The following is a 13,999-nucleotide window of genomic DNA, read 5'->3' as shown; positions in this document are numbered from 1 at the left end:
ATTATTCAGAAAAGAATGACTGAAAACAAAGAATACTGACCTGTCCCCATTGCTTTGCAAATCCCACCTCACTAAAATATGAATGTTTATAATTTAACATTGGTTAATGGGTTTTTAGTATTTACTTTTTCAACAAGTCCATGAATTCAGTCCATCTTGCAGACTTAAGGGAAAAATGCTGCATTTAAAAAAAAGTAAATGTAAAAAGAAAAACAAACAAACAAAAAAAATGGGGATAACAATTCAGGCCTAAATCTTAACCATAAAACAGATGACAACACCTATATCTTAAAACCATAATAGCTGAAGAATGCGTCTTTATTATTACACTGAACCTTTAATCTAAACTTTTTAATCTAATGAAAATGTTTAAAAACATTAAATCAAAATCAATAAAGATGGAGAATTTAAATATACACCTAATAACCTCCAGTAAGGCTCATTTAAATGTTTTTAATTAGAAATATTACATATAATTTAAAAAGCTCTTTTTTACTTGACCCTAATTTAGAGAATCTTGTTTGTCAATCTAGTTAATTTTCAGTAAATCTTTGCTGTTAGGACACAGTCTGTGTTAAAGGTATCACAATCTACTGCATAAAATCACTACCAAGAACACTTCTTTATTTAATCCCAAACAAATCTATAGAATTCATCATTTGCCATAATTAATATGTGCCTGAGGACCACTGTTTTGAGATTATAGAGCAAACAGTACTTCAAACACATCACTTAGCCTGTGGAAAAATGTACCACTAGATGGCACTGGGAGATGAGAACTTTGGCCTTGAAATATACAGTATTTATAGCAGGCAGCCATTAATATAGATGGAGTCTATGTTTCCCCCAGAAAAAAATGACTTTCCTTTCCATGCTCAACAAATATGACTCAAACAATATCTGATTTTTTCATGTCTTGTGACAGTTTGTGAAGATCATGCTGATCTTTATAATTTACTGCAGCTGTAAAAGCAGAACAAGCATCTCCTGTTTGATTTTACATGAGTAAACCAGGTAGTGGAGGTTTTTCTATCATGGGTTTGCACATGGCCTTATGAACATTCCATTTCTATATTATTTTTTGTTATTTTCTGGTTACCATATGCAAAGGTTCATTGAAACGAAACAGATGGCAATGCACAAACATCTGTTCTACTTTTCAATCCAGATCTTGAAAAGCCTTTTTCAAGGCTTTGAACCAGAAGAATTCTGATATGACATTTAAGCCTATGGTAGCCATAGGTGTTTTTAGCTTTTAAAATATAGAGTGTCACGATTACAGCGATGGGATTAATCATAAACACTGGCAAATGTGCGTATTATCCTCAGCTAGTGCTTTCATTAAATGGAGAGACTCAAAGCACCTCAAAGGCTAAATATATGAAGTCAAGTCATTTTGTGTAAGTGTAGCAGACATATTCATAATGGCTGAGTTTAGACATTTAGATGTGATGTTCCAGTTTATACTGAGACAACATGATCAGATATTCTCAGTCTTGTTGCATTTGCAAAAACATGGGTAACAGAGAAATATGTCTGCTTTCATGTTTCTCAAACAGACACTTGATTCTCAAACAACAGTGAATCAGCATGACAAAGCTGTAGTGAAATGAGGAAGCATAGTTTAAGATGGCATCAGTGCATTTCTATTCAGAAGATCTTCAAATATGACATCACGTCCTTGCTCCCTGGAGAGAATCTTTATTATAGCCAAAGGGAAGCTAGTCTCTCAGTACATAGCCTCTCAGTAGAAAACACTTGCAGAGTTAATATAGTAAAATTACCACCATTGTTGCTCAGTTAATGTTTTTCCAAGAAATTATTTTAGATATTACATATTTTAGATTAGAAGTCACTTACATGTCATTTACATCAGTACACTAACTGATCTTAAACATGAACCTAATCCTCCATGAAAGTAAATAATCTTCCTATTATACAAATCAGGAGGGTATATTTTTTTCTGAGTGCAATTAATCTCAATAAACTGATGATGTCTGGGCACCTACCAGATAATTAGGATACGCTGCAAAGAACCACCAAATCAGCCAAACTAAACCTGAATACTGAGTGAAATTATGGGAATAACAGGAAAATATGATAGAAGTAATAATAGTGCTGTTATACGCAAGGAAACAGTATATAGTGTCTTTTGAGAGAGAAAGAGAGAGACGGAGAAGCTTTGTGTCAACAACAGCAAGACCTGTTTGGCTATCTGGCTAAAGATCATCTAGGTGAAAACTCCTGCTAAGGAGCTGTCTGTATATAGCAAAGCTCCACTACTCCATAAACCACCTGTTAGAAAAGATAAAGAGAGAGATACACTGAAAGAGCTGTACTGTTAAGCATTGCGAAAGTTAAGCATTGCGAAAAGTTATTTGAAGGTTTATTAAAGGATGACAACTAATGAAAATAGTTTGGACAGTTCAAGGATACTTAGCTATCAGTTGTTTGGGGTTCACATGGATAAATTTCCTTCCTGGTCAAGATAGATGGCTGACATAAGGTTCATTTCCAAGTTTTATTTTTGTGAGATGAAACAAAAACATAGGCTCCTAACTGAGACAGAGCTTCTCATGATATCTGATTTTCCTGAATCTGTTTCTCAAATTTACAATGTATCAAATTTTCTTGCTTTAAGGACCTCAGGCTAAAACTACTTATAATGTAGTACTACATATTACCCAACTTTCAAACATTATGAACAGTAGGGATGAAAAGACAACACAGACATCAGTTCTAGAATTCTAGTTTATATTTCAGAAATGATTGCACCCTATGATGATCATAATGGTTTTGTGATACGTTTTGACACAGGGAACATTGGTGTACTTTAAGATAGCATTGTTCAACACTACCCACATTTAATCAGGTACAAAAAATACATTCGCACAGGACTTTGTATCCACAAACATATCAGGGTATTTTGAATAGGAGCTCATGGAATCTGACGATACTGAACAGAGCAGGCGATTGTGCTAGAGGATGGATTTAATTCAGGCAAAAGCCATTACAGCCATTTCTAAACAAGCAAGACATCTAAAAAAAACAGAAACATACAAGTTTAATAAAAAAGATTACATAATTTTCAGGTCAAAATGCAAACATAATGCTTCTCTCACAGCCAGTCCACATTTTAAATAAGATATTGCTATGTATCAAGTCAAACATTTTTTAAAAATCAATACTCTCGTTAATTAAAAAAAGACACTACAGTAAAAAATACATGCCGCTGAGACAGCAACTCTTCATTAATTAACTAGACAATACACGGGTGGAACAGCCACATTGTATTTCTACTGTAAATATAAAAATCTGAACCCAGTAGAGACACACCTGTGCTATCACACTGCAGAACTGAGGCTTTTTTGCTGCCCTTCATTTTTGCTTTGCTCGTTCATTCAACAGCAATTATATGTCTTTGGACTTGACATGCCAGTATAATTTTAACAAATTGTGTCACTGCAAACTGCATCTTGAAAGGCATTAAACAATTAATTCCTATGGTATGGATTATATTCTGATTGTTACCTAGAGACCACTCCAGTAAGTGAATGCATAAACTTATTTTCTCTAAGGGCTAAAGTATCCATTGCTGTAATGAGTCGCATATAATGTCCCTATTAAATCCACAATTTAAATTCACTGTCTCAACTTACCAGTTCAGTTAGATTTCTACACTTTCTGTTTCAATGTCCTCCAAAGTAGTGTCTGATCGGGAAATCATGATGAGTTTTTCTTTGTTTGAGTACTGTCTGACCACACCACTGTCAGGTTCACTGGAAGCAGCCTCCTCTTCAACAGGGAGAGATTCTGAAACCTCACCTTTGGACAAAGGATCAGCAGAGCTAAACACGGAGGACTCAAAGGACTCTCCCCCAAGGCCCTCAAGTTTGATGTAACCCCCACTGCTCAGGCCCTCCATTCGAGGGCAACTGAGTCGTCTGGGTCGCTCCATGTGCCGGTGGGAAGGGGTGGATGGGCAGATCCCTAAGTCAATGGACCTGGAGTAGTCTGATAGGGCACTCAGGGACAGGTGAGAGCCTGTGACCTTGGCAGGTGAAGCAGGAAGCAGTTGAACTTGGGAGCCCTGAAGGGAGATATGTGGTATCCCCTGCAGGCTGCCACTGCTCTTGTAAACCTCCACTGAATCCTGGGAAAGGATGGCCCGAGTTTGAGCCATTTCCACATTGGCTTTGGTGATGCTCCCAGATGCTGCCAGAGACTCAAGGCAATGGCGAATAGAATCTGCATCCAAACATTCACTGCTTACCTTCCCAGTCATGTCCGAGCCCCTCCTCTTTTCTACGGACCTGTGATTGAGCTTCATCATTGGTAGCGTGAAAGCATTGCCTGATTTTGTCATGAAGGTTCTGCTCTCCCAGTGCTTGGGCACTGCTAACAATTTGGTGGTTCTATCTTGCTCCCTGTAGATGCTATACACAGTATCTGTGAATGAATGCCTATCCAGGGAAAAGTCCTGTGCCTTTTCATTGGATGATCGTCTCGATGGTGGCAAGCTCCCCTGGTCCAGTTTGAAAGTGCCTGAAGATGGCCAGGACTCCTTTGCTAGCATAGCAGCACTATATTTTGATCCTGGTTTGTCTTCAAGCCCCTTTGATTGTACATAGTTTACAAATCCATTGTGCGAAGCATTGTCCTTGGTTCGCAAACTGTGAATATCAATAACTGTGGAGTAAATATCTCTAAGGTTAATAATTTTTGTCTTTTTATCCCTGTTTTCATGCAACACTGCATTGGCGCAAATGAACAGGAAGATCCCAATGCCCATAATTAATGGCCCGAACACTTTTAGCTTGTCTGAATATAAGTGTCTATTCAAAAACTCAGCAAAGGCTCCCAACTTTGGTGAATTCTCGTCTGTGCCATTGGAATGATTGGAGCTGACCAGGTGTCCATTTAGCTGATGAATGAGCTTACCATTATTGGTCCAGTTCATTGATTTAGGTACTCTTACATCTTCAGGTCTAACTGGTTTCTGTAAACTGTTAGGTGTGAGTAGTGGGTAGAGGCTGTCCTTGGGCCAGTATCCCAGTACTGCCAAGGCAATGCCCACAAGCAGCACGAGGATGCCAAGCGCAGCGACCAGACCAGAAATGGAGAAGAGCTTCAGTTTGCCCTTCACTACCACCACCTCGCTTTTCCTCTTCTTCTTGGCCTTCCTTTTACGCTTGTTCTCCGCTCGGTTTTTGGCACGGAGGGAGTCTTGGCGTCTGGCTGAGATCCTCAGAAGACCCCCGGTGGCAATCATAATGAGGCCAGAGCTGGTGAATAATTAATCATCCTGAATTTGACATAAAGAGAGAGCAACAATTAGAATGATAGTGCCATTAAACTGAATCCCTAATGTGAGCAGATTAAAGCATACTAAAGCATCTACAGTATTACAGTAATTTACAAGATCTGATGTATTTCAATTTCTTTCAGTATTATGTCCCGCTTCCCCCCAAAAAAGTAAAAATTGAATGTCTTTGATTGAAAAGGCCAAGCAAATGTGAACTAAAGTCTGTGGAATATTCTTTCTCCTGGAGCTTGTTCATCTGATGTGAGGACTGAGCAGACGAGCAGATTTTGAGTGCAGCGTTGTGACACCGCACCTCATGCAGGTCTGGAGAGCATGTCTGATTATCAGCCATGCGTGGGGGACTCACACTATGCAAAACAGACAGATGTGACTTCACACATGGTATAACCCACAGCCATAAACACACAAGCAAAACGAGAAACTGGACATTTCAGGATTCTTTCAACAAAATAGGACTCTTTTCAGGTATAGCTTGCTTAGGAATTCTTCATCTACCAGTAGATCAGTAAACTCTGCAGATAGCCAGGCATTAATGCTTAACAATCTAAAGGTATGATTTTAGAAATGGAGTAAAACACACACCGATATAACAAGAATAAACTGAATGCCATGGAGGCATTGTTTGCAGGATGGTATATTTAAATGAAAATGTATTCCAGGCTTCCTCATATATAAAGCAAGAGCAAAGCCAACCAAGTATTTTCAAGTCTGAACATAGATAATGGTGTCTTTATGGAATAAATTTAGAGTAAAAAAGGGGTTTTGCACTCTCTTTCCATTCTCTCTTTTTTTTTGTCTTAGTGAATTCAACATTTGAAGACACACAAAATGATAGGAGTTTCCAAAATACTCAAATTAGCACCAAAAGAAACCCTGTAATGAATACATAGCCCAAAGAGATGCACCATGTTCATATGTGGACTTTACTTACTAATGACTGAACATAATTAATATGCAAATGCAGATCAAGGGTTTAGAGAGTGCACATCAAAACTAAAGTGGACATTTTTCAAAGCAGCTGTAAGGAATAATAACAACAGAAAACATGGATAATATGCATATTTTACATTTTAGAGGGATCTTTCTTATTATTTCTGTAATGCTTTTAAAAGAGCTTTACAGTTTCTCTTCATCAGCGTTGTCAAACCAGAAGGATTACTACATTTATTTTAGCCTGGTCATAAAATTTCTAAAGAGGTATTTTAAGTTCAAACTTCCAAATGTCTTGATTTCATGCTTGGGAGGTCCCATGACTGCATGAATGTAGTTTTGGTGTAAGTCTCATTATTTAGAGTCTTGGTTTGGGTCTTGATTTATGGTTTTGGGAAAGATTCCATTCTTTTTCCAGAATACTTAAAATGATAATGACTTCCTTCCACCACTAGTCTGCACTATAGTGTACAACAGTCTGAGACCACTACCAAAAATCAATTTTATTTTTTATACATAAAAACTAGCAAAAAATAAAAAGAATACTTGGCTGTTTGAGAAACCAACACATGGATTTGAAATACACAAATTCCAAAAAATCTGAAAAAAGACATCTCTGTGTACAAACTATTTGCTTCATGTTTTGAAGAAACTAAAATTCTGAATTGTTGCTGTTTCATAATGACAAACACCTGCTATCGAATACATTATGTTCCTGTATTGCATTATCATTACTACTATTGGTGTTTACCTTGAAGAAAGATTTCCATTGGAAAGTATTTTCCATCTCTTTACAGGAATACCAAAGGAGCTTAGTGAGGCTGTTGGAGACATAATTGTTCTCATAACATCTGAAAAAATGCCGAAAATGCCACAAAGAAATCACTCTCAAATCTTTTTAACTGTGTGCATAGTTCCCATGCAACAGCAAAGAAATTAGACCCAGATGGTTTAAAATGTACTTTTAAAAGTTTGAAAGCATGTCCTGGATGTGGGTCTCTGGTGTTTTTTCCAACCCTGTAAACTCCTGAATAATTCAACCACAGCACTGTTACTACAAGAAGAGAGTTGTATTCCGACTGCTGAAACTTGAACTTGAAGGCCAGTGAGAATCCGGTTATCATCCCTTTCTACATATTGTGTAACTAAACACTTGCCACGGGTGATCAGATGAGGGTGGTTTGGTACATCACAGCAGTGAAGTGCAAGAGATTTTTTTTGTTTTTTAAAGAAAATACAGACAAACAAACAAACAATCAAAAAGAATACATTTAAAAGTGTAATTGTTTATGCATCTTAACCTCTAACCCCTGTAGCACTAAAGCATATTTATGTGGACCTGCTACAGTGCCCTGCAGATTTACTGGCCACCTTGGTAAAGAACAAGGGACACTTTGAGTGGCCAACTGTGTAAATAAGATTTGTTTATAAAATGATGAATTGTTGTTGTTTTCACTTTATTTGGAGTGTCCAAGTTCATATTTTTACATGTTAACCTGAGAAGTCACTAAACATGTAATACCATTTTAGCTGTTATATATAAATTTTAAACTGTATTTTCTCAGGTTAAGGTTTGGATTAGGATTAGGATTAGGGTTGATGTTAAAGTTAGATGGGTTGGTTTGAGGTCTGATCTCTGGTATATGACCCTTGAACTGTTCCATTTGTGAATAAACTTGACTGTGATTATAACCATATGAATTCTCTCATTCATTAATGACAATGTGACAGATATTTTGTTGAGAGTGTGTTAATTATCTATAAAGGACCACTCAATATAAACTGTAAAAAACCATTGCAAAATACCTCCCACCCCCTCCCAAAAGATTTGGTTTGTCTTTGTTGGCTGTCAGTTTGACCTTACTTACAATAAAATTATGTAAGAAATCTGAATTTATATTAAAAAACCCCAAAACATAAATGAGATTTTCTTAAATGGCATCTGGCCAACAAACAGATGGCAAACTGAACACCTGGAGCTTCAGTTAATGATAACAGACAGGTTGGATCCCACCCTGGCTCACAGGAGCAGTTTTATCTTGTTCTCTTTAATTTCCTAAACCAGTTTTAGAACAACAGGGTTTAAAAGTCTTACACTGCTTCCATTAAGTCATTAGATATCAATTACTAAAGGTTTGTATACAAAACGTGAGGATGATATTTGGAATCCTTTGTGATGCATATTTTGCCATAGAGATAACAACTGACGGAAAAAACAAAGTTTACAATTTGACACTTTAAATTCTGGAAAACAATATACATGCATAAATTTTAAAAAATACTGTAAAATGTTATGCACTTTCTGCACTCTTTAGCATGGGCCGTGCTTTGATAATTTATTGCAACAATTAAATCTTTATATTGCCTTTCAAAGGGGAGTTCTGGAGGAAAAACACATACTAGCATTTCCACAACCAACGTCCATCAATCCTGAAACAGCAGGGCAACGCACACAGACACTTCTGGATTCACTTTCTTCTGGGGGTACACTGACCATTTTTCTTAATTTGAGGTGATGAATGTACTGTCACAGTGTGGTGTTTATTAAACTATTTCCCCTCTCTTTGGTGGAAAACAAAAGGTGCTTTATATGAGATGTTGCCTTTGCCTTTGGCTTTCTGTTAATAACTCTACATATGGTCATCTAACAGCTGAGAAACATATGGTCCATAATCTTTACTGTATAGTGCTGCAGTTTATGAGAGAGAGAGAGAGAGAGCGAGAGAGAGAGAGAGAGAGAGAGAGCGAGAGAGAGAGAGAGAGAGAGAGAGAGAGAGAGCGAGAGAGAGATCTTGGCAACAGTAGATAGCCATAACCACCTGAGGTTGATTGCTTGAGCAGTACTGATGAATTGCTTTGTGCTGGAAAAATTACAGCATAGTTTTATTCCTCCCAGTTTATCACTCATTTGTTTGATTATGCAGCAAAGGAAAGGATGAGAGGAATCCTTTGTCTGCCTTTCATTTGATGATGGATATGAAAAATATTAATTACAGCCATTATAAAAGTTTTTTTATAATAAAAGTTTCTAAACAAATTTGACTGAATAATGCATTGATCAAAATTTGTATTGAGCCCTCCAAAATCCCAGCCTCTCAGTATTGTTTCAACAGATATAACAATTTAAAATTTTCATTTTGCTCACCCCAGTGCACCCAAGTAAATCATACAGACTAAATTTAATTGCATTGCCACTGAAAAACCATCATTCCAATCCAGTGCACTCAAACTGGTGGCTCTGATGCTACCAATTAGTAAATGACTAATGCTGAGGACTGTGGTTCAAAGGACTGTCTGGATTTTCCACACATTACAACAAACAGCAGAGAAACATTGTTAACAAGGAAATGAGGGGTGTGATCACGAAAGGTGAGGTAACACAAAAGATGACATTTCACAGATGCTGTCGCCAACATATTTATAGGTCAGTGCATGGATGACCTGTACAATGCATGAATGTATATCTGAAATTAAGGAAAAGGTGGCAAGGCTGCAATGTGGTCAATCACATGGTCTGTTAATCTGAACAAATGAGATGCAATGGAACATTAAACTCTGAAATAGCTGTAGCAATTGTGGTCCACCAAATCTAGCAAAGCACAGCTGAGGCATTCTCAGGTAATGGAAGCCAATGTCAGAGAGGCTAAGTATCACTCACAAAGCCTACTGTGTACAAAGCAAACAGGCTTTGATACCAGCGCAATACATACCAGAAGACTTTACTGCCAACAAAGCCTATGTTTGTGTGCTTTTTAAAAATGATGCTTAAGCTTGAGAGTTTTAAACTATACATCAGGATCAGATAACCCCAACACTGGAAACACCTTTTTTCACATCACCAAAATCTTCTTTATTGGCAGAAAGATGTGAAAAAACATTCTACTAGACAGCTAATTTAACCTATGAGCACTCCAATGACAAAGCAGGTGTACATGGCCCTGTGGTGAGCCTATATGGAGTTTAATGAGCAGTGAAATGTGCCTGAGTAAAGAACATAGTCATTAAACTAACAATTACTATCACAGTACAGGTTCTAAACATGGAATCCCCACACTCAGCATCCATGGGGAGACTGCAGCAGCTAGTGAACATCCACTAGTGACTCACTCCACTGCTGACATTCATAGTGTTATAGCACAGATACATTGTAATACACTAAGTAATTACCTATAAACAATGGTAGAGACCTTGATCTAACAATATACTGTTGCAACGTGAACATTTATGTTGATATGCAATTATTTGGGACAAATAAATTAAGATATAATCTAATGAGATGGTAAAGCAGCAGTTTCTACTGAATAATTTGTTTCTTATCTGAATACTATATAAACAATACTACAACATTTCAGGTTCAGTCTGAATCTGAATTGAGACAATGGATACTGTATAAGTGTGTATACCCGCTTTACCCCTTATGGTTGAATAATTACTGGAAACATCACTTTATTTGAGATCCTATTTCAAGTGGGATAGCTTTTCAGCAGGATCTTGGATCTTTGTTTGGAAGTTATACGCAGGATGTAAAGTCCAACTCAAGCTTGCTGTGTCCTAGCTCAAGACAACCCTGAATTCCTCCACTAGTCTAGTTTAAAATGTGCCCACATAAGACAGGAAACTCCCAAAATAAACTGAAATCAAACTACCAAAATAAAATCATATTTCTGCACTGCCACAGCAACTGAAAACTAAAGAACAGCCAAACATGAGGCTGACAAACTGCAAACTAAACCACTGATATATTCTAATGAAAATTTATATTGAGAGAAAACAAAAAAGAATGACCATTCAGAAAAATAATAATACGCAATGATTTATTATATGAAAATCTGATAATAGTTAATGATAAAAAATTTTTTTTTTTCTATAAATCTAAGGCTATAACTCTCTATAACCAATTGTTGTTTCCTATTTATCATCAAATGAAAGGCTGACAAAAGATTTCTCTCATCTTTTTCTTTTCTGCACAGTCAAGCAGAGGAGTGATAAACTGGGAGGAATAAAACTATGCTGTAATTCTTCCAGCACAAAGCAATCCATCAGTACTGCTCAAGAGATCAACCTTAGGTGGTTATGGCTAGCTGCTGTTGCCAAGAAGACTCCCACCCCTTTCTTCCTACTAGCATGCTTGAATTTATTTGCATTCATCTGACCTATACATCTAAACCATGGATTCAAAAGAAAGAAAGCAAAACTGATGCTGTCTTATTGCTTTTACTCTTATACTTAGAACCCAGGTGTGTCTTGACTGTATAGGTTGTATGGTGATTAGGCTGTGTGAAGACATTTATATTGCAATGGAACAAACACAAGTTGCCCACCGGGTCTTAAACCATCTTTCTTAGGAACTCTCTTGCTAAAAACACTGCATAGAACATGAGAGTCAGTCTCGCCTTGATTGCGTCTAGATCTTTCAGATTAAATATGCTATAGTTTATAATTGAGAGATTTGAACTTCTTCACCCTTGAGTGCACTGTAGTGTTCGCTAGTTGACAAATATAGTGCATTTTCTGCATGTGGTCACGGTGCTCGACGAGAATGTCCACTGTCCTGCAGAGGGCAAGATCGCTGAAACGTGACAAACATGACAAGGACGAGAACATACTTAAATCTTTAACACGCACATATGTAAAATATAATCATACAAACAGACTCGCCTGTTTTACAGGACAAAATCACTTGTACTTCGCAACATGTACGTGGTCTGCAGCTTCACATGACTGAAATGCCACTACATCATACCACGGTACGCGCTTCACTGCTATAACTATTGCAACAACACACGAGAACAGTGCGTGGGGAGAGAGTTGCCACTCCTGTTATAACGCTAATGAACTGAAAATACAGTATGCTCACAAAAACCTCGAAATAAACGCCAGTGACATCTTGTGTTATAGAACATGTTATTCTTAGCATAAAAAAATGTTATTCTTAGCATGTTATTCTTAGCATAAAAATCCTACAATATAACAATTTTCTAATATAAATAATATTGTTAATCATATATAAATATATTTGAAAGAATATATGTTGTCCGACGACAACGTTGACTCGAAATTGTTGGTTTGGAAAACGTATTCTCGATTAATGCTCAGTATAACGGTGTTAACACGCACAATTATGCCACACCGCTCCTCATGTGCGCATTGTGGATAATAATTTCCTTGCCTGGACCGGCCCATCCAAAAGAAGAGAAAAGAAAAAAACGCACAGAAGCGAAAACAATGCTTTATAAATCTAACTTAAAGCAAGGGAAAGTAACAAGATTTCGAATGTAAAAATGTATATATTTATATGTGACTGTGTATAGATAGATAAAAAGAACAGCTGCGTCGTGACATACGGTAGCCCCCACAAATATTTAAAAATCATAAAACCATAGGAAAGATGTATGAAAGAATACATCCGAAAACCACACATCCACAAAATGCTTACCCAGTGCCAAATGCATATTCTGCGAATAAGGTAAAGGTCATTTGTATATGCATAAAGTAACGTTACATACCATATGAGAAATATATACCAATTTTATATTCAGACGATGATCAAAAAGTTTCTCTCCATTGAAGAATTCATTCTGCGCAATGAAAAGACCTCTTCGTATTTCATGTAATCCCGCACGGAGGGGATATTCGGGGTTCTACCTCGCTGGACCCATTCTCTTCCTACAATGTGGCGCTCGCAGCGGTTCCATGGCTCACTCAAAAATTTTGCCTCTAAAACAACGGGTTTTCTCTTTGATTCGGAGCGCCAGCCTCACGCTGTTCTTCAGAGAGTGCCTGTCAGGAAGCTCTGTGCCGAGATGGTAATGGAGAGTTTTGTGGCTGGCAGGCACGGGTGATGGGGGTATTGCTGATGTTACGCTGTTGCGCTGGTGTTGTTGCTATGATACCACGGAGTCTGAATGTGCTGAAATTGCTGCAGGATCTGAATAATTGTCTTTTGACTGTTATACACATCCAGTGCACAAATGTCCTCTTTCAGAGAGTGCCACAAGGACAAAAGGATGGGAAGGATGCTGTTTTAATTCAACATTACAGACAGATATGAAAAATACAAGCTAAAACAGCAAAGAAAGTCTGACAAATAAGCTGCTGGGCGATACCAACCTAAGCATATTCATGTTAATATAGAAAAACGTCTTGCGCTGAATTTATGGCTGGGAAAGGAAGAATGGATTGATGCATTTTAACATTGTTTCAACATTTTTGTGTATATGCCAACATTGTTGGAACTCTGTTGAAGCATGTAAGTTCTACTACTCTAAATCCATTTTTAAGGGGGTTCATAGGCCATTATAGACTATAAAACCTAGAACATAATAGAAAAAAAATCAAAGATGTCATTGTAGTGTTTTATGTGTCAGTCAGCCCTTTTCCCATTTGCTGTGTAATCTATCTTGGTTTAAACCCCCACCTGGAAAGCAGCTACCCAGCTACAGCACATTCTGACAGTTTTCTCTGGAGGTGTGGCTTGTTCACATCATACTGGTGCTCAGGTGGTTGCACAGGAATTCAGCTGTGATTATTAAGGTAGCTCTACATATGACTGCTCAAGTAAAAACATTTCACTGTTAACTGTGTGAACAATGTCTACAACAACTGAGAAGATGGTAGTTTTAATTATTGACAGGGTTTAGTTATAAGGTAAAAGCAGGAGAGTTTGCTAGTCAATGCAGTAAATGTTTAAGGCATACAGAACAATCATACATTTGAAAAGGAAATTTTACTACATTTTGTTAA

At 37.3% G+C, this 13,999-nt stretch overlaps 1 protein-coding gene across 2 annotated transcripts; it reads right to left on the bottom strand.

Moving 5' to 3' along the window:
• Positions 1 to 2,831: 2,831 nt before the first annotated feature.
• On the bottom strand, positions 2,832 to 13,096 carry tmem200ca (transmembrane protein 200C, genome duplicate a). 2 transcript variants are annotated; one of them, XM_027002594.3, is made up of 3 exons: positions 12,763 to 13,096; positions 3,660 to 5,305; positions 2,832 to 3,039 (listed from the first exon to the last, which is right to left on the bottom strand). In XM_027002594.3, exon 2 carries the CDS (start codon positions 5,270 to 5,272, stop codon positions 3,668 to 3,670), a length of 1,605 nt encoding a protein of 534 aa, XP_026858395.2. In that variant the 5' UTR covers positions 5,273 to 5,305; positions 12,763 to 13,096; the 3' UTR covers positions 2,832 to 3,039; positions 3,660 to 3,667. The 2 variants fall into 2 exon arrangements, with proteins under 2 accessions (XP_026858395.2, XP_026858388.2); XM_027002587.3 differs by having other exon boundaries at positions 2,832 to 5,305.
• Between the last annotated feature and the right edge of the window lie 903 nt (positions 13,097 to 13,999).

Source organism: Electrophorus electricus, chromosome 14 (genome assembly GCF_041902795.1).
Source record: "Electrophorus electricus isolate QZ-2024a chromosome 14, ASM4190279v1, whole genome shotgun sequence".
Taxonomy (NCBI): domain Eukaryota; kingdom Metazoa; phylum Chordata; class Actinopteri; order Gymnotiformes; family Gymnotidae; genus Electrophorus; species Electrophorus electricus.
The sequence above is the reverse complement of the archived record's forward strand: the minus strand, read 5'-3'. Positions and strand labels throughout refer to the sequence as shown.